This window comes from Dipodomys merriami, unplaced genomic scaffold, assembly GCF_024711535.1.
Source record: "Dipodomys merriami isolate MVZ:Mamm:240054 unplaced genomic scaffold, mDipMer1.0.p SCAF_59, whole genome shotgun sequence".
NCBI classification, from domain to species: domain Eukaryota; kingdom Metazoa; phylum Chordata; class Mammalia; order Rodentia; family Heteromyidae; genus Dipodomys; species Dipodomys merriami.
In genome coordinates, this window is record NW_027206168.1 from 4,566,900 (window position 1) to 4,587,561 (window position 20,662).

The 20,662-nt window shown below is 44.0% G+C and overlaps 1 protein-coding gene across 9 annotated transcripts; it reads left to right on the plus strand.

Moving 5' to 3' along the window:
* Positions 1 to 108: 108 nt before the first annotated feature.
* Zfp3 (ZFP3 zinc finger protein) lies at positions 109 to 14,583 on the plus strand. Of its 9 annotated transcripts, none has more exons than XM_070001680.1 (5): positions 109 to 202; positions 396 to 554; positions 2,507 to 2,637; positions 4,631 to 4,889; positions 11,143 to 14,583. In XM_070001680.1, exon 5 carries the CDS (start codon positions 11,151 to 11,153, stop codon positions 12,660 to 12,662), a length of 1,512 nt encoding a protein of 503 aa, XP_069857781.1. In that variant the 5' UTR covers positions 109 to 202; positions 396 to 554; positions 2,507 to 2,637; positions 4,631 to 4,889; positions 11,143 to 11,150; the 3' UTR covers positions 12,663 to 14,583. The 9 variants fall into 9 exon arrangements, with proteins under 9 accessions (XP_069857781.1, XP_069857783.1, XP_069857782.1 ...); XM_070001685.1 differs by lacking the exon at positions 109 to 202 and adding an exon at positions 5,089 to 5,145 and having other exon boundaries at positions 304 to 554; XM_070001686.1 differs by lacking the exon at positions 109 to 202 and adding an exon at positions 5,089 to 5,145 and having other exon boundaries at positions 304 to 554; positions 4,631 to 4,884.
* Positions 14,584 to 20,662: the final 6,079 nt, after the last annotated feature.

The window sequence follows — 20,662 nt, forward strand, 5'->3', positions numbered from 1 at the left end:
CACCTGCGCCTTGGCGAGAGCGGCGTGCGCTGATTGGCTGCAGTGCCGCCCGGAGTGTGCTGATTGGCTGCAGCGCCGCCCGGGTACCGGAAGTGGCCGGCGCGTCGCCCGCGACACCGAGGCGATGGCCATGAGCTGTGTGCGGCAGCTGAGAAGCACCGGGAGCCCCGGCCGAGTGAGTGTGGGGCCGTAGCGGCCAACGGTGAGATCTCATTCCGCTGGGCAGGGGTCGGTGGTGGGGGAGAAGGCGCTGGATTCCCCTACTTCCCCAGTCCTGGAGCTAAGCGGGAGCCCTAAATTTAGGCCCATTCCTGGCCCGAGTTTGCTGTGTGACCTTGGACATTTCTCTGTCTGCCCGCTCCCCCTCCTCCGGCCTCCATTTACCCATTTGCAAGCCGAGATGGTGGATCCTGGGGACTGTCAGCTGTGATTCGATACCTGTCAACTGCAGGAACTGGAGACGCTGAACCCGAAGTGGGGACTTACGGAAACGTGGTCCGTCCCCTCCCCCCAACAGTTCCATCCCCAGTTAAACCTCTGGGACCAAATGATAGGTAAAGGTTAACGTCCTTGTGCCAGATTGAGTCCTGTACTCCCAGACAGGATACTGAAATGCAGTTGTGGAAAAGAGTTAATAGAAATCTTTTGATTGTGGGTACCAAAGAAAGGGCACAGGAATGGAATAGCACTTTAAATATCACTGATAGGAGAAATAACTTGTTTTATAAATGAACATGGACATCAGCTGTGTGTCAGATACTGTCTTGGGCTCTTAAGGTGCAAAAATGAATGAAATCTTCAGTTAGCCCTGAAAAGTATAGTAGTTCAGTACTGGGGTTTGAACTCAGGGCCTTGCACTTGTGAGGCTGGCACTCTACTACTAGAGCCACCCCTCCAGCTCTGTTTTTTGCTGGCTATTTTGTATAAAAATTTTTTTTTGGTCTGGTCGTGGGGCCTGAACTCTGGGCCTGGGCACTGTCCCTCAGCTCTTCAGCTCAAGTCTAGCGCGCTACCACTTGAGCCACAGTGCCACTTCTGGCTTTTTTCTTTTTGCTTATGGGGTGCTGAGGAATCGAACCCTGAGCCTCATGCACGTAAGGCAAGCGCTCTACCACTGAGCTACCTTCCCAGCCCCCTTTGCTGGCTATTTTGGAGATGGAGTCTAGTAAACTTTCCTGCTTGAGCTGACCTTGAACTGCAGTCCTCCTGATCTAGGCTCACAGGCCTGAACCACTGACATCTGACAGTTGTGGGAGATTTTATTCCAATAAATGGAAAATGTGTTATGTAGATAAGCCATACAAATCCACTTAACAAACACCTGGTATACATTGGGAATACCAAAATGAATGGAACATCATCCTTGGATGTGGTCTAGAGAAGAAAATAGAAGTGTATGTAAACTAACAGTACAGTGGCATGACTATTTGCTGCTGAAGTCTGTCTGTTTTAGGGACTATGGTCAGGAAGAAAATGGAGACTATACATGTTGCAAAAGGTGGACAATAGTATTCCAGGAACAGAGACTAATTTGTTCTCAAAGGCAAAGAAACTTTATAAAGAATAAGAAATCATGCTGCTAATACTAGCTACTCAGGAGGCTGGGAGCTGATGATGATTGCAAATGGAAGGAGCTGGGGCAGAAAAGTACATTAGACTCTTCAATAAACAACCAAAAAAACCCACAAATAAAAATGAACTTTACAAGTTTGGTGATGGGTGGGGAGGCTTGGTGAAAGGGTAAGGGGAGGATGGGAAGGGGAAACAAAGGAGGAGGCTACAATGCTTGATAAGAAATGTACTCATTGTCTTGCCCATGTAATTGTGACCCCTCTGTACAGTATTTTCACAATAAACAAAAAAAAAAAGAGGAAAAAAAGAAAAAACCCCACAAATGGAGCTGTGGCTCAAGTGGTTAGAGGTCTGTCCTTGAGCAAAAAAGCTTAGGGACAATGCACAGATCCTGAGTTCAAGCCACAGAACTTGCAACAGGAAAAAAAAAAAAAAGGAAAGCTGGGCACCGATGGCTCATGCCTGTAATCCTAGCTACTCAGGAGGCTGAGATCTGAGGATCACAGTTCAAAGCCAGCCCAGGCAGAAAACTTCCTGTGAAACTCTTACCTGCAATTAAGCACTCAAAAACTGAAAGTGATACTGTGGCTAAATTGGTAGCAAAACAACTCATGGACAGTGTCCATACCCTGAGTTCAAGCTCCACAACTACCACCACCACCAACAAAAGCCGAGTGCTGAGATCTGAAGAACACAGTTCAAAGCCAGCCCAGACAGGAAAGTCTGTGAGACTTTTATCTCCAGTTAACTACCAGAAAACTGGAAGTGGTGCTGTGGCTCAAAGTGGTAGAACACTAGCCATGAACTGAAGAGATTAGGGCAATGCCCAGGGCCAGAGTTCAAACCCCATGAACCCCGCATCCCTCCCCCCCAAAAGGAAATATTTGGATTGCAGGTCACTTCAAATAATTGGAATTTCCTCTTGTTTTTGGAGACTTTGAGATAGGAGATGGAGAAGGGAAACAAGGCTGACCACCAGGGCATTATGAGCCTCATGAAGAAGAGAAGGCCTAAGGGAGCAAGAACTAGGAAGTGACATGGAAAAAAAAGATTATAAAGGAAGAGGTGAGAAAAGAGCCAATGAAATGCTGATTCAGAGGGCCAAGAGGGAACCTTCTTCCTGCAGATGCTAGTGAAGAATCTGAGATGGAGGTGGTCTATATATCAGATGAGTCTCTGGTACAGATACCCCCTTGGCCTTTCAGAAGTTAAGGGAAAGGGTCTGTAGTCTGTTAAGGTTATTATTTTCTTTTTTTGGGGTGGTGGGGTAATATGGTTTAAACTTGTGCTTGCCAGACAAGCAGGTGCTCTTACCACTTGAACCACCACCCTGGGCCTTTATACTTTTGCTATTTTTCTTTCTTTTTTGCCAGTCCTGGGGCCTTGGACTCAGGGCCTGGGCACTGTCCCTGAGCTTCTTGTGCTCAAGATTAGCACTCTACCACTTGAGCCACAGCACTACTTCCAGCTTTTTCTTTTCTTTTCTTTTCTTTTTCCAGCTTTTTCTGTGTATGTGGTACTGAGGAATCAAACCCAGGGCTTCATGCATGCTAGGCAAGCACTCTACCATTAAGCTACATTCCCAGCCCACTTTTGCTATTTTTCATATAGGTTCTTGCATTGGGCCAACCTGGATGCTAATCCTCCGTGTGTGTGTGTGTGTGTGTGTGTGTGTGTGTGTGTGTGTGTGTGTGTGTGTGTGTGTGTGTGTGTGTGTGTGTGTGTGTGTGTGTGTGTGTGTGTGTGTGTGTGTGTGTGTGTGTGTGTTGGCACTGGGGATTGACCTCAGGGCACTGGGGATTGACCTCAGGGCACTGGGGATTGACCTCAGGGCCTCACTTTTTTCCTGAAGACCAGCTCTCTACCACTTCTTGCAACACTTCCAGTTTTGGCTTTTTGGTGGTGGTGGTGGTGGTTGGGCCTTGTCCCTCAGCTCTTCAGTGCAAGGCTAATGCTCTACCACTTGAGCCACAGTACCACTTATAGCTTTCTGGTGGTTTATTGTAGATAAGAGTCTCACCAACTTTCCTTTCCTGCCCGGACTGGCTTTGAACCTCGATTCTCAAATCTCAGCCTCCTGAGTAGCTAGGATTATAGGCATGAGCCACTGGCACCTGGCCAGTTTTGGCTTTTTGCTGGTTAATTGAGATAAGATAGTTAGTTCATTGGTTAATTTGGAGGTGTAGTTTAGAAAACTTCAGATTTGTTTGCCTGGGCTGGCTTTGACCCATGATCCTCAGATCTCAGCCTCCTGAGTAGCTAGGATTACAGACATGAGCCACCAGTGCCTGGCATGATCTTCCTATTTGTACTTCCTGCATAATTGGGATGACAGGTACCAGCTTTTTATTTTTTGAGATAGGGGTCTTTGAATTTTTGCCCAGGTTGGCCTTGAACCATGATTCTCTCAATCTCAGCCTCCTGAGTAGCAAGAATTATACATCACCCTTGGCCATCACCCTTGGTTAGCATAGTTAACATTTCCTCTGTAAGTAACAGAATCCAACTCAAGATGGTTTACTCGTATTCAGACACCCTGGATTCCACTCCTAGCACTGAAAAAATAATAATAAAAGGAGGGAAGGAAGGAAGGAAAGAAGGGAAGAAAAGGATTCGGACTGTAATTGTAGCTCAGTTCTTGCCTAGCAGGGTCCTGGGTTTGATCCCTAGCATAAAACAAAGCAAGTGGGCCAGAAAGGTGGCTCAGTGGTAGAGTGCTTGCCTTGCATGAATGAGGCCCTGAGTTCGATTCCGCAGCACCACATAAGCAGAAAAAGTCAAAAGAGGCACTGTGGCTCAAGTGATAGAGTACTAGCCCTTAAGTTGAAGAGCTTAGGGACAGTGCCCAGGCCCAGAGTTCAGGCCCCATAACCGACAAAAAAAAAAAAAAAAATGACAACTAAGTATATAAACTATCATAAATGTTAGGCTTGACTTCATCAAGTGATCTTGGCTCCATTTCCCCTTGACTTTTTCCTCTCTCTCTCCCTCTCTCTCTCTCCTTCCCTTCTTCCCTTCCTCCCTCCCTCTCTCTGTCTCTCTCTTTCTTTCTTTCTAGCTCTGACATGGCAGCAGCAGGTCCAGGCAACCATGTACAGAAGTGTCATCCTGTGATTCTCTCAGGATGGCAGGAGAATAGTTGCAGATGCTCCTGGCAAAAATCCTCAAAATGTTGACCCTGTTGAAGGCAGATGTCCTCGTCTGAACCTGGAATTCCCAAATCCCTGCTCTTTGTGAACCAGTCATATGCAAGAGAGAAGGAACTTCTCTGTCTGTGCTAAGTTGACTGGAGCACACTCCTGGAGATTTTGGGTAAGGTAAGATCTCCTATAAAGAAGCAAAATCACTGGAATCCTTCTTTGCTCCACCAGCCCACACAATGAAAATATTTGTATCCTCTCATTTAATTGTATATTTACATCTAAAATATTTTCATTTAATTTTTCTCTCTTTTTTTTTTTTTTGTTTCTCTGTCTTTGTCTCTGTCTCTCTATTGTGACTGGCCATGTTATATAGCAAGCTCCTCAAATTGAAGCTCCTTCTTCCTCAGCCTCCTGAGTGCTAGGATTATAGGTATGTGACATTGCATCTGGCCCAGTGTGTTCTCATTTCTAATCATAAAGATTATTTTTGGTCCGGGGGCTTGAACTCTCAAGGCTAGTGCTCTACCACTTTGAGCCACAGCACCACTTTTTTTTTTTTTTTTTTTTTTTTTTGGTCCAGTTGTGGGCTCTGAACTCTGGGCCTGGGCGCTGTCTCTCAGCTCTTCAGCTCAAGGCTAGCACTCTACCATTTGAGCCACAGCGCCACTTCTGGCTTTTTTCTTTTTGCTTATGTGGTGCTGAAGAATCGAACCCAGGGCCTCAGGCATGTAAGGCAAGCACTCTACCACTGAGCCACCTTCCCAGCCCCAATCGCCACTTTTTTTTTCTTAGTATTTCCAGTGTTTATTAGTAGCTTCATCATCTACATTCAAAACCAGCATTCTGCTTGAGTTACCTCTTAACTTGAATCCTTCATAAATGAGTAATACATTTGGGGAGGTTAGGGAGGTACCTGTTGTCAGTAACTTTCATTTATACTTAATGCTGCAGTTTTAAAGCTTTTAAAATGAACAACCCTATAATAATGAATTATGTCCAAATTCATTTGTTTTTAGTCAGTTGGGACTACCCCGTAGATCTGGAACCATTGCACCTTAGGAAAGGGGACGGGGAAGCTCGCAAATATAAAGGAATCCTGACTTTTACACAAATAATTCTTTTAAAAAGATAAATGTATTACATAAGCACCATGAAACAGTGAAATCTGCTTATATTAAAAAAATAAGTAAAGCTTTGTTTGGACATTATTTCCTTGCAAGAGCAGTACATATTCTTAGTAAACAGCTACCATATTTACAAGTCAAATCTCCTTGATACTTAGGTAGGACTGGAAGCTAGAAAATATGAAAGAATGAGCTTTGAAATAATGAATACAGCTATGGCGATAACAGTGACAGTAGCCAGATAATTGCTAGAGCAATTAGCTCTTTTGGTTAAAGGCCTGGGATATGTTTAATCCCTCTTCTGACCTGTTGTTAGCTTTTCCCAGAAAAACAAGTATCTGCTCCACATTCAGACTAATCCTAAACCCAACTTGCCTCAAAAGAGAAATTAGGCAAGAGAACTGGGGTTACTGTGAATTCATTCTTACTACTAAGAAAACAGCAAACTGCATGTCCATAGATGGTGTTATTAGCAGTCTCATCTTCATATATGGGCAGCACAATTAAACTTAGAATTTCAAATAACCCAACATGATTCATTTTCAACAAAGTTTTGTCCTTAAAAAGTATTCTAATTGCCGGGCGCTGGTGGCTCACGCCTGTAATCCTAGCTACTCAGGAGGCTGAGATCTGAGGATCACGGTTCAAAGCCAGCCCGGGCAGGAAAGACTGTGAGACTCCTATCTCCAATAAACCACCAGAAAACCGGAAGTGGCGCTGTGGCTCAAGTGGTAGAGCGCTCGCCTTGAGCTGAAGAGCTGAGGGACAGCGCCCAGGCCCAGAGTTCAAGCCCCATGACCGACAAAAAAAAAAAAAAAGTATTCTAATAGGGGCTGGGAAGGTGGCTCAGTGGTAGAGTGTTTGCCTTGCATGTATGAGACCCTGGGTTCCATTCCTCAGTACCTCATAAACAGAAAAAGCTGGAAGTAGCACTGTGGTTCAAGTGGTAGAGTGCTAGCCTTGAGCTAAAGAGCTGAGGGACAGTGCCCAGGCCCAGAGTTCAGGCCCCACGACCGACCCAAAAAAAAAAAAAATCCTTACCAAGTTATCTCTAAAAAGTCCCTTCTCAACATGTTAGTTCTGTGCTAGAGAAGTAGTAATGAAATATTAACAAGTGTGCACTAGTACCTTGCACTGTAAATCCTGAAAAGCAAATCTGTAAGTATTAGCACACAAATCTATATGTGCCAACTGCAATTCTTAGAAGTGACTTCTTTTCTCTTTACTATACCTTTTTTCTGAAGACCAACCTTGTAAAAAATATCAACTTGTGACAGGTGGTGGTGGTTTGTTTTTCTTTTTTTTTATTGTGAAAATACTGTACAGAGGGGTTACAATTACATGGGCAAGATAATGAGTACATTTCTTTTTTTTTTTTTTTTTGGGGTCTGGTTGTGGGGCCTGAACTCTGGGCCTGGGCACTATCCCTCAGCTCTTCAGCTCAAGGCTAGCGCTCTACCACTTGAGCCACATCTGCACTTCCGGCTTTTTTCTTTTTTCTTATGTGGTGCTAAGGAATCGAATCCAGGGCCTCAGGCATGCAAGGCAAGCGCTCTACCACTGAGCCACCTTCCCAGCCCAAATGAGTATATTTCTTATCAAGCATTGTAGCCTCCTCCTTTGTTTCCTCTTCCCATCCCTTCCCATCCTCCCCCCGGTTTGTTTTTCTTAAACCAAAGAAAGCATTGCAAATATGCTGATCTTCAGCCTCATCTGCTCAAGAGTACTTGGTTCAAGTTGCTACTGCTCTCACCATATGAAACCAGTACATATATGTATTAAGATCTTCATGAAAAATTCTTCAGAGCAGTTTACTCCCCATCTTTCACTTCCTGCCTAAATCCCAAGTTAAATTATATGCTTTCCATTGGTCTTTAATGCAGTTGGATTCTGCACAATCGTTTCTTTTCAATGTCACAGTAGCTGTTCACATATATTTCTCATTTCTAACCATGGTACTTTACAATTTTTAATGCATTAATATAACAGTGCATTGGAAAAGTACTGAGTCTCTACAAAATAGCTTTACATATTTTTAAAAAAGGGAAGTGGCGCTGTGGCTCAAGCGGTAGAGCACTCGCCTTGAGCTGAAGAGCACAAGGACAGCACCCAAGCCCAGAGTTCAAGCCCCATGACAAAAAAAAAATGTGATTTTTCACTTACACAAGCATACGTTTTTTAATATTTCCACAAGATAAATACTCAAACTATAAGTCATTCTACAGTGTGCCACAGTGATGGGCTTAGGACAGTTATACACTTACAAGATCCTAGTTAGTGTTATTTACATGACGTGTCCAGCATCACCTAGTCTGAAAGGTGAACAAACATATTCAGAATATGATTTACGTAAGTGTCAACTAATAGCTGGGAGTGACATAGCTTTAAGCAACCAGTTATGAAATACATACTGTAACTTAGCCTTCACCAGGAATTTTCTTTGCTTTTCTATGATGTGGCAATCTGAAATATGAACATGAAACAGATGGGAGCCATTGCTAAAGTAGATCTTTTAAGATAATAAAGGAAGAACTTATAAGTATACATAACTAAATTATCAGTAACAGGAACTCTCAAACCATCTGATATTGAAATCAAACTTTTAAGCCTAAAACATTACCTTTTAAGTATTTTCTTTGATTCTATAAGGAACATTTGAGGCTGGGAAGGTGGCTCAATGGTAGAGCGCTTACCTTGCGTGCATAAGGCCCTGGGTTTGATTCCTCAGCAGAAAAAGCTGGAAGTGGCACTGTGGCTCAAGTGGTAGAGCGCTAGCCTTGAGCTGAAGAGCTGAGGGATGTGGCCCAGGAAGACTTGGATATCATTGGCTCCTCTCTCTTCTTTATGTGTTATAAACAGTCACACCAGATCTTGCAAAGCTTGGCCTCCAGTCTGTTTCCTCTTCATGCCCTGGTTAGATTGTATCACATCTTTTTTTTTTTTTTTTTTTGTCGGTCGTGGGGCTTGAACTCTGGGCCTGGGCGCTGTCCCTCAGCTCTTCAGCTCAAGGCGAGCACTCTACCACTTGAGCTACAGCGCCACTTCCGGTTTTCTGGTGGTTTATTGGAGATAGGAGTCTCACGGTCTCTCCTGCCCGGGCTGGCTTTGAACCGTGATCCTCAGATCTCAGCCTCCTGAGTAGCTAGGATTACAGGCGTGAGCCACCAGCGCCCGGCTTAGATTGTATCACATCTTGATAGTTGCTTCAGCTGCTGATTTCTCAGTGTCACACCCTCGGCTGTCTTGTTCAAAAACTAAGTGATTATTAATGTGTATCTACTTGAAATGCTTGTCTGACCAGAGACTTCTTCCTTCTTGCTTTAAAACCATACCTTGGGGGGTTGGGGGTGGGGGAAGAGGCAGGGAATGGATGGTAAGGGGAAACAAAGGAGGAGGCAACAATGCTTGATAAGAAATGTACTCATTACCTTGCTCATGTAATTGTAACCCCTCTGTAAGGTATTTTCACAATTAAAAAACTTATTAATAAAAAAAATTCACACAGAAACATAGAATAAAATAAAACCATACCATGTTTAGCATTGACTAAATGAAGTCCATCCCTGCCCATCCCCGCCATGACTTTCCTCTTCCACAGCTAATACTGTTATTTGTGGAATTATTATATTCCTCAGTGTTGCTGTGGTTTGCAAAGACACCAATCTAATCAAAGAGTCACTTTAGGTTGCTTGCATCCTGAGTAAAAGGTCAGGCATATTTCCCCATCATTTGTTGTGGACAGCTGAATTCCCAGGAAAGTTGTATTAGGAATCAGTTTGCCTTAAAACAAAGCAAAACAACAACAACAAACTAACCCATAATGGCTTCAACAAAGCAAAAGCTTTTTTTCTATTTTTTCCTTCTAAGAGAAGTGTGGAGGCAGGAAGTCACCAGGAGCCCTGGTTCCTCTAGCTCTGATTCCTGATCCTAGAGTATTTGTGTACTCATGATCCAAGATGGTACTCCAGCTGTCAATCACACTGTGCCCAAGAAACAACAGGGAAAGAGGGAAGAAATGCATCCCTTCCTGCTCTGAGCCTTCCCAGTATTCAGTATACTTTTATTTTTATCTCACTCTCTCATTGGCTGCCATTTGGTCACATGGTCAAACCCAGCTGCAAAGGAAGTTGAGTTCTGTATTTTGTAGCTAGGCTCATTGCCACTCCAGATTAATTCATTATTTTGTTGTAAGAAGATGGGGCAAGAATACATGTTGGGTTGGCAACTGGCTTTTTCTTGGGATTAATTGAAGATAAGAACCTCATGGACTTTCTTACTGAGGCTGGTTTTGAATTAAAGTCCTCAGATCTCAGCCTCCTGAGTAGCTAGGATTACAGGTGTGAGCCACCGGCACCCTGCTACTTAAAATCAGTAGGAAAGAGAATTATTTAGTCGATTGTACTGATAAAATAAAAGCCAGAAGAAAATAAAAGCCAGACTTTGACTTTATTAAAATGTAGGAAGTTAATTAGAGTCACATTTTGAATGAGTAACAACTATATATAGTGCCCTGGTCCACAGAGCTAGTGAAAAAATCACAGAACTAGACTAAGAATAAATTCTCATTACTTTTTTATTATTACTTTTTTTTCTTTTTTTGCTGGTCCTGGGGCTTGAACTCAGGGCTTTGTACTCTTATTTATTAGCTTTTTCCACTCAAGACTGGCATTCTACCACACCTCATTTCCAGCATTTAGCTGTTTAATTGAAGATAAGAGTCTCACAGTTTTGTCTGCCTGTGCTGGCTTTGAGCCTCGATTCCCAGCTCTCTGCCTCCTGAGCAGCTAGGATTACAGGTGTGAGCCACTGGTGCCCATCTTTTTACTATTCATTTTGTGGGTACTTTATGTGTAAACTCAAAAGATGTAATCCTAGCTACTCAGAAGGCTGAGATCTGAGGACTTTAATTCATTTTTGTCATTTTTGTTCCTTCTCTCGCCCTTTTTCCACATATTCATCTATCAGTATTGCCATCATTTATCTAAATGTTTTGTGATATTAGCAACATCCAAATCTACCCCAACTGGCTCCTAAAAGTTATGGAACTTTTAGCAGCATCTCTTTATCATCCATTGCCTCTTGCTGTCTTTAAATCTCTGCCTCTGATAATTTCCCCCTTTTCAGTCAGCATCTGCCCTCTAGCATGTCCACCATGCTGTCTGCTCCAGCTCCTTCCTGTCATTCATTGTACCAGATGCCAGGACTGTCTTTGAGTTTCTCCAGCACTGTGTCCAAGCAAGTACTACTCTGGCTAATTAGATAGGATACAGCCATTTCATGTACTGACTCTTTTCTCATTTCAGATTGTGAGATGGGGACTGAGAGAAAGGTGATTCCCAAGGAAGAAATCTCCGAAGAAACTGAGTCACACAGGCCACCATTAGAGAAATTTGCAAAAGTGGCTTACCAAGGTCACAAGTTTAAAACATCCTGTGAGGATGACATGTTGGAGAGGCATTTGAGGGAGTCCTCACAAGAGATTGTAGAGCACATGTCTCCCCAACAGAGAGACTTTACATCAGAGCCAGTTGTCTTTCAGTCATCTCCCTCGAGTGAGAAAGAGCCAGAGAACAGCAAGAGGGAGACAGTCTGTAGCCCCATCCCGAGTCTTGTGGCACATCAAGAAAGTTCTACAGCTGAGAGGGTTGGTACATTTGCTGCCTCCAGTCAAAACTTCACAGAGAGTAGTCTAGAACTTAATGAAACACTAAGGACTTCTGTGGGAGAAAAGCCACACACCTGTAAAGAATGCGGAAAAGCCTTTCATCAGAACTCCCATCTCATCCAGCATATGAGAGTTCACAGTGGAGAGAAACCCTTCGAGTGCAAAGAGTGTGGGAAGCCATTTGGAACCAACTCCAGCCTTCGAAGACACCTGAGAATTCATGCTGGAGAGAAGCCCTTTGCTTGCAATGAATGTGGGAAGGCCTTCATCCAGAGTTCACATCTCATCCACCATCATAGAATTCATACGGGAGAGAGACCCTATAAGTGTGAAGAATGTGGTAAAGCCTTCAGTCAGAACTCAGCCCTGATTCTCCACCAGAGAATCCACACTGGAGAGAAGCCTTATGAGTGCAATGAATGCGGGAAGAACTTTAGGGTTAGCTCTCAGCTTATTCAGCATCAAAGAATTCATACCGAAGAAAGATATCATGAGTGCCACGAGTGTGGCAAAGCCTTCAAGCATAGCTCAGGCCTCATTCGACATCAGAAGATTCACACTGGAGAAAAACCGTATCTGTGCAATGAATGTGGGAAAGGCTTCGGGCAGAGTTCTGAGCTTATCCGCCATCAAAGAATCCATACGGGGGACAAACCCTATGAATGCAATGAGTGTGGGAAAACTTTTGGCCAGAACTCGGAGATTATTAGACATATTCGAATCCATACTGGTGAGAAGCCCTATGTGTGTAAAGAATGCGGGAAGGCCTTCAGGGGGAACTCGGAACTGCTTCGACATGAGAGAATTCACACAGGAGAGAAGCCCTATGAGTGCTTCGAGTGCGGGAAGGCTTTCAGGCGCACCTCCCACCTCATCGTCCACCAGCGCATTCATACCGGAGAGAAACCTCATCAGTGTAATGAGTGTGCAAGAACCTTTTGGGATCATTCTGAGCTGCTGCTCCATCAGAAAATCCATGTTGGAGAGAAACCTTATGAATGTACTGAGTGTGAGAAAACATTCAGCCAGCATTCCCAGCTTATCATACATCAGAGAATTCACACGGGTGAGAAGCCTTACGAGTGTCAAGAGTGTCAAAAGACCTTTAGCCGGAGTTCTCACCTCCTTCGGCATCAGAGTGTTCACTGTATGGAGTGAGCTAGAAAACTGGAAAGGTGCGGTGGAGAGTCAGAAGTCAGACTTAGTATTTGTCATCTGTCCTCCCGTTCAGGTCTGTCTTCAGATCACCCGAATGGACAGAAAAAAACTGTCTTTTCACCATTGCTTTCACAGTTGGTTGAAAAAATAAGGCACTTTTATTAACTGAGAGGTTTCAATATACTGAGTTAAATCACGAAAGTTGTTTCAGGCCTTAATTCCCCACTGTCCCTCTTTCCTCCCCTTCCCCTGCCCCGCCTTCATGGATCTTGTAACCCTAGGAGTGTGTATCTGCCATCTAGCTGAATTGTTTCGCTTTGTGAGAAGTGGGGGGAAGGGGAGACAGGCTTTTCCACCTCCAAAGAATTAGGAAGTTGGCTCATTGTATGGTACCTACTGAGGTCATGACCTGAGTGTACACCTCATTCTCCTGTCCATTTTTATTTTTGGAGGAATTTAGTAAGCTTTTGTTAACTTCAAAATCTTCCAGCTGCTGGAAAGTTCCCTTAAAGATGGCCACTAGCGGCACAAGCCTGTAATCCTAGCTACTCAGGAGACTGGGTGTTCTAAAAGGATTGGGAGTTCAAAGCCAACTTGAGCAGGAAAGTCTCTAACCACCAAAAAGCTGAACGTGGAGCTGTGGCCTAAGTGGCAGAGCCTCAGCCTTGAGTGGACAAAGTAAAAGAACCAGCACAACAACAAAAAGGATGGCAGCATTAGTGGAAAAGCAGGACGCATGGATCATCTCATAGCTCATCCCTGCAAGGCTTTCCATCCATCTGAAGAGGGTGTCATGAAGAAATTGGCCAGCAGTTTATAGGATTGTAAGTTAAATCTGTAGTGTCCAGAAGGGCCAGTTTTCTCCTTGCCTGATAGGTAAGAAAGACACGAGGTAGAAAAGGTTCTTAAGCTGCTATTCCTACCTCTGGCTGCTCAAGCAGACTGTTCCCAAGAATTCTGCAGGATCTGCTTGTGGTCCCAGTGCCAATGGCTGCGTGGAGATCTCGTGTGAAAGTAGCAGAGGACAGAGCAGCTTCACATCTGCCAGGTCCCTGGCCATGGTGATGAGCTGGTTCACCTGACTAACAAAGCCTTGCCAAAGCACTTAGGCTCACCGCTGGGACCCTGGCTGGTAGACCAAGATGTGACAGTCTCATGTGACCTGTTCAATATGCCTCCATGGTCTCTGTTCTGTGGGTTAGTCCTTCCTAAAGGAAACAGCCTCCATTTCTCAGGTTTCCATCTTTGAGAAGGAGGGAAGTGGTAGGGATTGCACTGGTGGGACTCTAGCAGGCCTGGTGTGTGTGTGTGTGTGTGTGTGTGGTGTGGGAGTGGCACAGTGAGTGGGGCCCTCCACCTGCTGGCCACCATATGGTCTCATCTAACATGAAAGCAGTTGAACTCATGTTTCACCCAGCCCAGTAAGTCCTTTTTAAAAACGCTAACTTTATATATTTTCATTGTTCTATTTTTATTAACCTTAACACTATTAATTACTAATATTTATTGATTATTTACTGTGTGTCTGGCACAACTGACAGTTTACATTTGTTTTCACAGCATTTGTTGTGAGTAGTTTTTTAAAGAAATCTTTATTGAGATAATTTACATATCATAAAATAGACATTTTAAATGTTTAGTTGAGTGATTTGTTTGTTGTTAATTTACAGCATTGCACAGTTGCTATCAGTAATGTTTTTATTAATATCAACACTATTAATAATTACTAATATTTATTGATTATTTACTGTGTGCCTGGCACAACAACTGACAGTTTACATTTGTTTTCGCAGCATTTGTTGATGTGAGTACTGTTTTTAAAAAAAGTTTTGAGAGGGGGGGCGAAAAAATAAATAAATAAAAAAAGTTTTGAGATAATTTACATATCATAAAATCGACCAGTTTTAAATGTTCACTTGAGTGATTTGTTTATTAATTTACAGCATTGCACAGTTACCATGAGTAATGTGGGTATTACCCCAAGTTAAATGGGTGGAGCAAGAGGCAGGCAATATTAAATAATTTGCCAATGATCACATATCTAGTAGATTCTAGAGTCACCATTCCAATGCCAGTCCATTTCACCACTATGCATTTGGTAGGGTAGGCTGATTCAGTACTGCCTTATATGGAATTCTTTGCACATTTATTTATTGCCTGTTCCAGAGCTTCAAATTCTTGCATGGCTTGCTTTCTCATAGCTGGAGCACTGCTTCAGCCTGAGTTTTTGCTGGCTAATTAGAGCCCCTTGGACTGTCTGTCTGGGCTTACTTTGAACCTTGGTCCTCAGTCTCCTGAATATCTAGAATTACAGACATGAGTCACTGGTGCCCAGCCCCTTTCCAGCCTTTTGTTGTCAATTAGTACATGTATTTGAATATAATGAATTTAAATCATGTCCTTGCCGCTGGGCATATGGCTCAGTGGTAGAGTGCTTGCCTACCTTGCATGAAGCCCTGGGTTTGATTCCTCAGTACCACATAAACAGAAAAAGCCAGAAGTGGTGCTGTGACTCAAGTGGTAGAGTGCTAGTCTTGAGCAAAAGAAGCTCAGGGACAGTGCTCAGGCCTTGTGTTTAAGCCCTAGACCTGGCCAAAGCTTGGGGGAGGGGTGGGGAATCATATTCTTGGGGACTGTCCAACCAAATTCCATTAAATGGGTTTATTCTCTCTCCAATTTAGGTGTCTCCCCAGTTACCTATGTTTGGCTTGGAAGGGCTGTGCAATCAATTGGTTGCACATTTTAAACCCTTTCAGCTATTTCTGGTGCTAACAAACTCTTAGCTAGAGTTGGTTGACTTACTGCTTCCTTTGGGGTGATTACAAATGCAATGTGCTTTCATTCCTCTTTTTTGTTGCTCATATTGAATAGTATCCAGAGCATCTTTCGCCCATGAAACATGGCATGTATTTCACTTTTGATTTTGGTGCTCACACTTTGTTGTTGTTGGTTGTGGGTCTTAAATTTGGGGCCTGGGTGCTAACCCTGAGCTTTTGTGCTTAAGGCTCTACCACTTTGAGTCATAGTGCCACTTCCCATTTTTTTGGTGGTTAATTGGAGATAAGAGTCACAAACTCAACTGCAGCCCTCATATCTCAGCCTCCTGAGTAACTAGTATTACAAGTGTGAGCCACCAGTGCCTGGCTATGCTCACACATTTTATTCATCCCTACCAGTCCTAATATAGAACTCAGCAACTAATAAAAGCCCTTAATTTGTACACTTAATATATTTGAAAAACCACAAAAAAGTGAATTAAACACCTTGTTAAAAACAAAACCTTAGCTGGGCACCAGTGGCTCACACCTGTAATCCTAGCTATTGAGGAGGCTGAGATCTGAGGATCACGGTTCAAAGCCAGCCGGGGCAGGAAAGTCCATGAGACTCTTTTTTTTTTTTCTTTTTTTTTTTTTTTTTTTTTGTCGGTCGTGGGACTTGAACTCTGGGCCTGGGCGCTGTCCCTCAGCTCTTCAGCTCAAGGCGAGCGCTCTACCACTTGAGCTACAGCGCCACTTCCGGTTTTCTAGTGGTTTATTGGAGATAGGAGTCTCACGGTCTCTCCTGCCCGGGCTGGCTTTGAACCGCGATCCTCAGATCTCAGCCTCCTGAGTAGCTAGGATTACAGGCGTGAGCCACCAGCGCCCGGCTCCATGAGACTCTTATCTCCAATAAACCACTAGAAAACCGGAAGTGGTGCTGTGGCTCAAGCGGTAGAGCGCTTGCCTTGAGCTGAAGAGCTGAGGGACAGCACCCAGGCCCAGAGTTCAATCCCCACAACCAACAAAAACAAAACAAAAAAAAACCCCAAACCTTCAGGACACCTTTGGTCACCCCCCTGACCCAATCTACTCAAAACACTTTGTGAGCAGAAAAGACTTTACTGAAGTGTAGAACATGGGGAAGAGAAGCCCAGCACAGTAGCTTACACCTGTAATCTCAGCATTAATGAGGTAGAGGCAACCATATTTCAAGTTTGAGGCCAGCCTGGTGAGCTTGTGCCAGGAATCTACCTCAAAACCAGTGGAGAAGAGTTATACATTCCATTAGACATTTTGTTTTCACAGGGCCCTTGGCCAAACTGCTAAGGATGACTAATTTGCCATCATTTCTCAGGACTCAGTCATCTCAGCTCTTTTATTTCCAGATACCCAGCCCATCTGCCCAATTCTCTGAATTTAGCTTCCCCTCCCTTTTGCTGTTAAAAATTGAACCAGGGGGTGGTTTTCACCTAGTAAGATCATCTTTCCAAACAGGACGCCTATTGGGTATGCCTGTGTTTATTTTTCCTTCATTTCGTGATAATGTAAGATATTCTCAGTCTGGATGGACCAGTTAAAAAAATTATCATCCATTACTGAGATTTTAGGTCTGCTGCTAATTGCTATTTATTAATTTATTGCTATACAGGGGTTTCAACTCAGGACCTATATACTTCCCAGTCTGCCTTTACCACTAGGACCATGCCTCCAACCCTGCTTTTGGCTGGTTATTTTACAGCTGGAGTCTGGGCCTTTTCTGCCCAACCTGGTCTCCATTGCCATCTTATAGATCTCACTCTTTTCTTTCTTTCTGAATATGGTCTGCAAGTTCTTTTTTTCCTTTTTAAAAATTACTACTGGTGGGCTGGGAAGGTGGCTCAGTGGTAGAGCGCTTGCCTTGCATGCCTGAAGCCCTGGGTTTGATTCCTCAGCACCACATAAGCAAAAAGAAAAAAGCTGGAAGTGGCACTGTGGCTCAAGTGGTAGAGTGCTAGCCTTGAGCTGAAGAGCTGAGGGACAGCACCCAGGCCCAGAGTTCAGGCCCCACGACTGGACCCCCCCCAAAAAAAATTACTACCGGGGCTGGGAAGGTGGCTCAGTGGTAGAGCGCTTGCCTTGCATGTCTGAGGCCCTGGGTTCGATTCCTCAGCACCACATAAGCAAAAAGAAAAAAAAAAAGCCAGAAGTGGCGCTGTGGCTCAAGTGGTACAATGCTAGCCTTGAGCTGAAGAGCTGAGGGACAGCTCCTGGGCTCAGAGTTCAGGCCCCACGACCGGACCCCCCCCCCCAAAAAAAAAATTACTATCTTTAGATATTTGTACAAAGAAGTTGCCATTTAACAAAGCAGTATATGAATACAACATATTTTGATCAATATCACCCCTTTCAACACTTACCCACCCCTCTCTTCCCGCCTCTCAATTTTGTAGTATATTGGATTCTTGTCTGCATCTTTCCCTCACTTCTCATCATTTGCTACCTCTTGAATAGTTAGGATTATAAATATGAGCCACTGTCTGCCAGACTTGCAATTCTAGTTTTTACCAGTGTTCTAATGACTTCTGTTTTAACACAGATTCCTAAGACTGTTAAAGCAAGAATCTTCATTGAGAATCATAACTATCCTGACCAGAAAAAATGGGCACACAGTATCAGGAAATTTATGGACTTCTTGAAACCTGTTGTTGAATCCATGAAGCCCTTGAAATGTCCCTAAAAGCCAACATTTTTCTTTAAAATTACCAAGGACCTTCCATAATAACTTCTTGTGCATCCCTCAGATTTTGAGGTGAATTTGTGTCAAAATAACCTCTCACTGAAGGTCTTAGGTCTGAGTGTCATTCAACGATAAGGAAGAAGCAGGATCCCAGGCCAGGTGGGGCAAGGTTACAGTTTCGAAGCCAGACTGGGAAAGAAAGTCTGTGAGACTTATCACCGATTAACCATCAAAAAGCCTGAAGTGGCAATGTGATTCAAGTGGTAGAGCTTTAGCCTTGAGCAAAATAAACTCAGGGAAAGCTCCTAGGCCCTAAGTTTGAGCCCCAGGAGCAGCACAAAAAAACAAAAGCCTAAAACCCTGCCTGGTTGGGAAGGTGGCTCAGTGATAGAGCGCTTGCCTTGCATGCATGAGGCCCTGGGTTCGATTCCTCAGCATCACATATGCAGAAAAAGCTGGAAGTGGCGCTGTGGGTCAAGTGGTAGAGCGCTAGCCTTGAGCTGAAGAGCTGAGGGACAGCGCCCAGGCCCAGAGTTCAGGCACAACTGACCAAAAACAAAAACACAACAAAACCCTGCCTGACATGTGTATTTCTTTTCTTTCTTTTTTTGTCACTTCTGGCTTTTTCTGTGTATGTGGTACTGAGGAATCCAAGCGAGGGGCTTCATGCATGCTAGGCAAGCACTCTACCACAAGACCACATTCCCAGCCCAGACATGTGCATTTTGTATTTCCCTTTGATGAGGTTTCCCTAGATATGAAGCCAAAACAGACAGACTCTCTACCTATTAGGCAGAGTCCTGATTTCTTTCTTTCTTTCTTTTTTTTTTTGGGTCCAGTCGTGGGGCCTGAACTCTGGGCCTGGGTGCTGTCCCTCAGCTCTTTAGCTCAAGGCTAGCGCTCTACCACTTGAGCCACAGCACCACTTCCGGCTTTTTTTTCTTTTTGCTATAAGCAAAAAGGGATCGAACCCAGGGCCTCAGGCATGCAAGGCAAGCACTCTACCACTGAGCCACCTTCCCAGCCCCAAGTCCTGATTTATTTATGCCTTCAGGGACCAGAACTCTTCTTTATCTAAACCAGCTACACTGGGTTGCAGAAGTGGAAAGATGTTAAGATTGCTGATTGTCTTCCCATAATTGTTTTCTCCTTCACTGCTACAGTAAGTAGGGTTTGCTTTTGGTGTCTCCAGCCTGGGGCTTGAACTCCAGACCTGGGCGCTGTCCCTTAGTTTTTCCACTCAATGCTGGCACTCTACCACTTGGGCCACAGCTCCACTTTTGGCTTTTTGCTGATTAATTGGAAATAAGTATGGATTTTCCTGCTTGGGCTGCTTTGAACTATAGTCCTCAGATCTCAGCCTCCCAAGTAGCTAGGATTACAGGAGTGAGCCACCAGGACCTGGCACACAGTAGTAGTTTTAATTGGGCAAGTAGTTACAGGTGTTTTCTGTTTCCTGACTTTTCTGGAAGACAGATATGGCCATGTAATTGAATTCTCACCAAAGCAATGGACTACCTTCCATGACATTTTCAGGAAGAAAGTCATGTGTTCTTATTGATATTATCAATTCTTGTGAGCTGAATTTGGGTATGGTAATGACTAACTATGAAGACAAAAACATCCTTAGAGGAACAAAGAACAGACAGAAAACATAGGGCACCCTGAAATGCTTAGTGAAGTTAAGCCAAACTAACCAGTAGAGCAGAGCTTAGCTTTTTGTAAAGGGCTAGATGTTGAGGCTGGGAAGGTGGCTCAGTGGTAGAGTGCTTGCCTCACATGCATGAAGCCCTGGATTTGATTCCTCAGCACCACATAAGCAGAAAAAAATGGAAGTGGTGCTGTGGCTCAAGTGGTGGAGCTCTCCCCTTGAGCTGAAGAGCTGAGGGACAGTGCCCAGGCCCAGGGTTCAAGCCCCATAACAGACAAAAAAAAGCGGGGGGGGGGCAGATGTCAAATATTTTAGGCTTTGAGGACCACTTACTCTCTTGCACGCATACACACAACAAACACACACATTTGTGTTATTTTGGGGCTTGAACTCAGGGTTTGGGTGCTATTACTGAGCTTTTTTTGCTCAAGGCTAGTGCTCTACTATTTGAATCACAGCTTTTTTGGTAGTTAATTGGATGAGAATTTCATGGGCTTTCCTGCCCTGGATGGCTTTGGACCTTGATTCTCAGATCTCAGTCTCTTGAGAAGCTAGGATTACAGAGTGAATGATCAGTGCCTGGACTCTTACATATTTAAAACAATTTAATACATAAAAAATATAAGCCAGGTGCTGGTGGCTCATGCCTGTAATCCTAGCTACTCCGGAGGCTGAGATCTGAGGATCACTGTTCAAAGCCAGCCCAGGCAGGAAAGTCTGTGAGACTCACCTCCAATAAACTACCAGAAAACCAGAAGTGGTGCTGTGTCTCAAGTGATAGAGCTCTTGCATTGAGCTGAAGGACAGTGCCCAGGCCCAGAGTTCAAGCCTCATGACCGACAAAAAAGTAAAACAGGGGGCTGGGAAGGTGGCT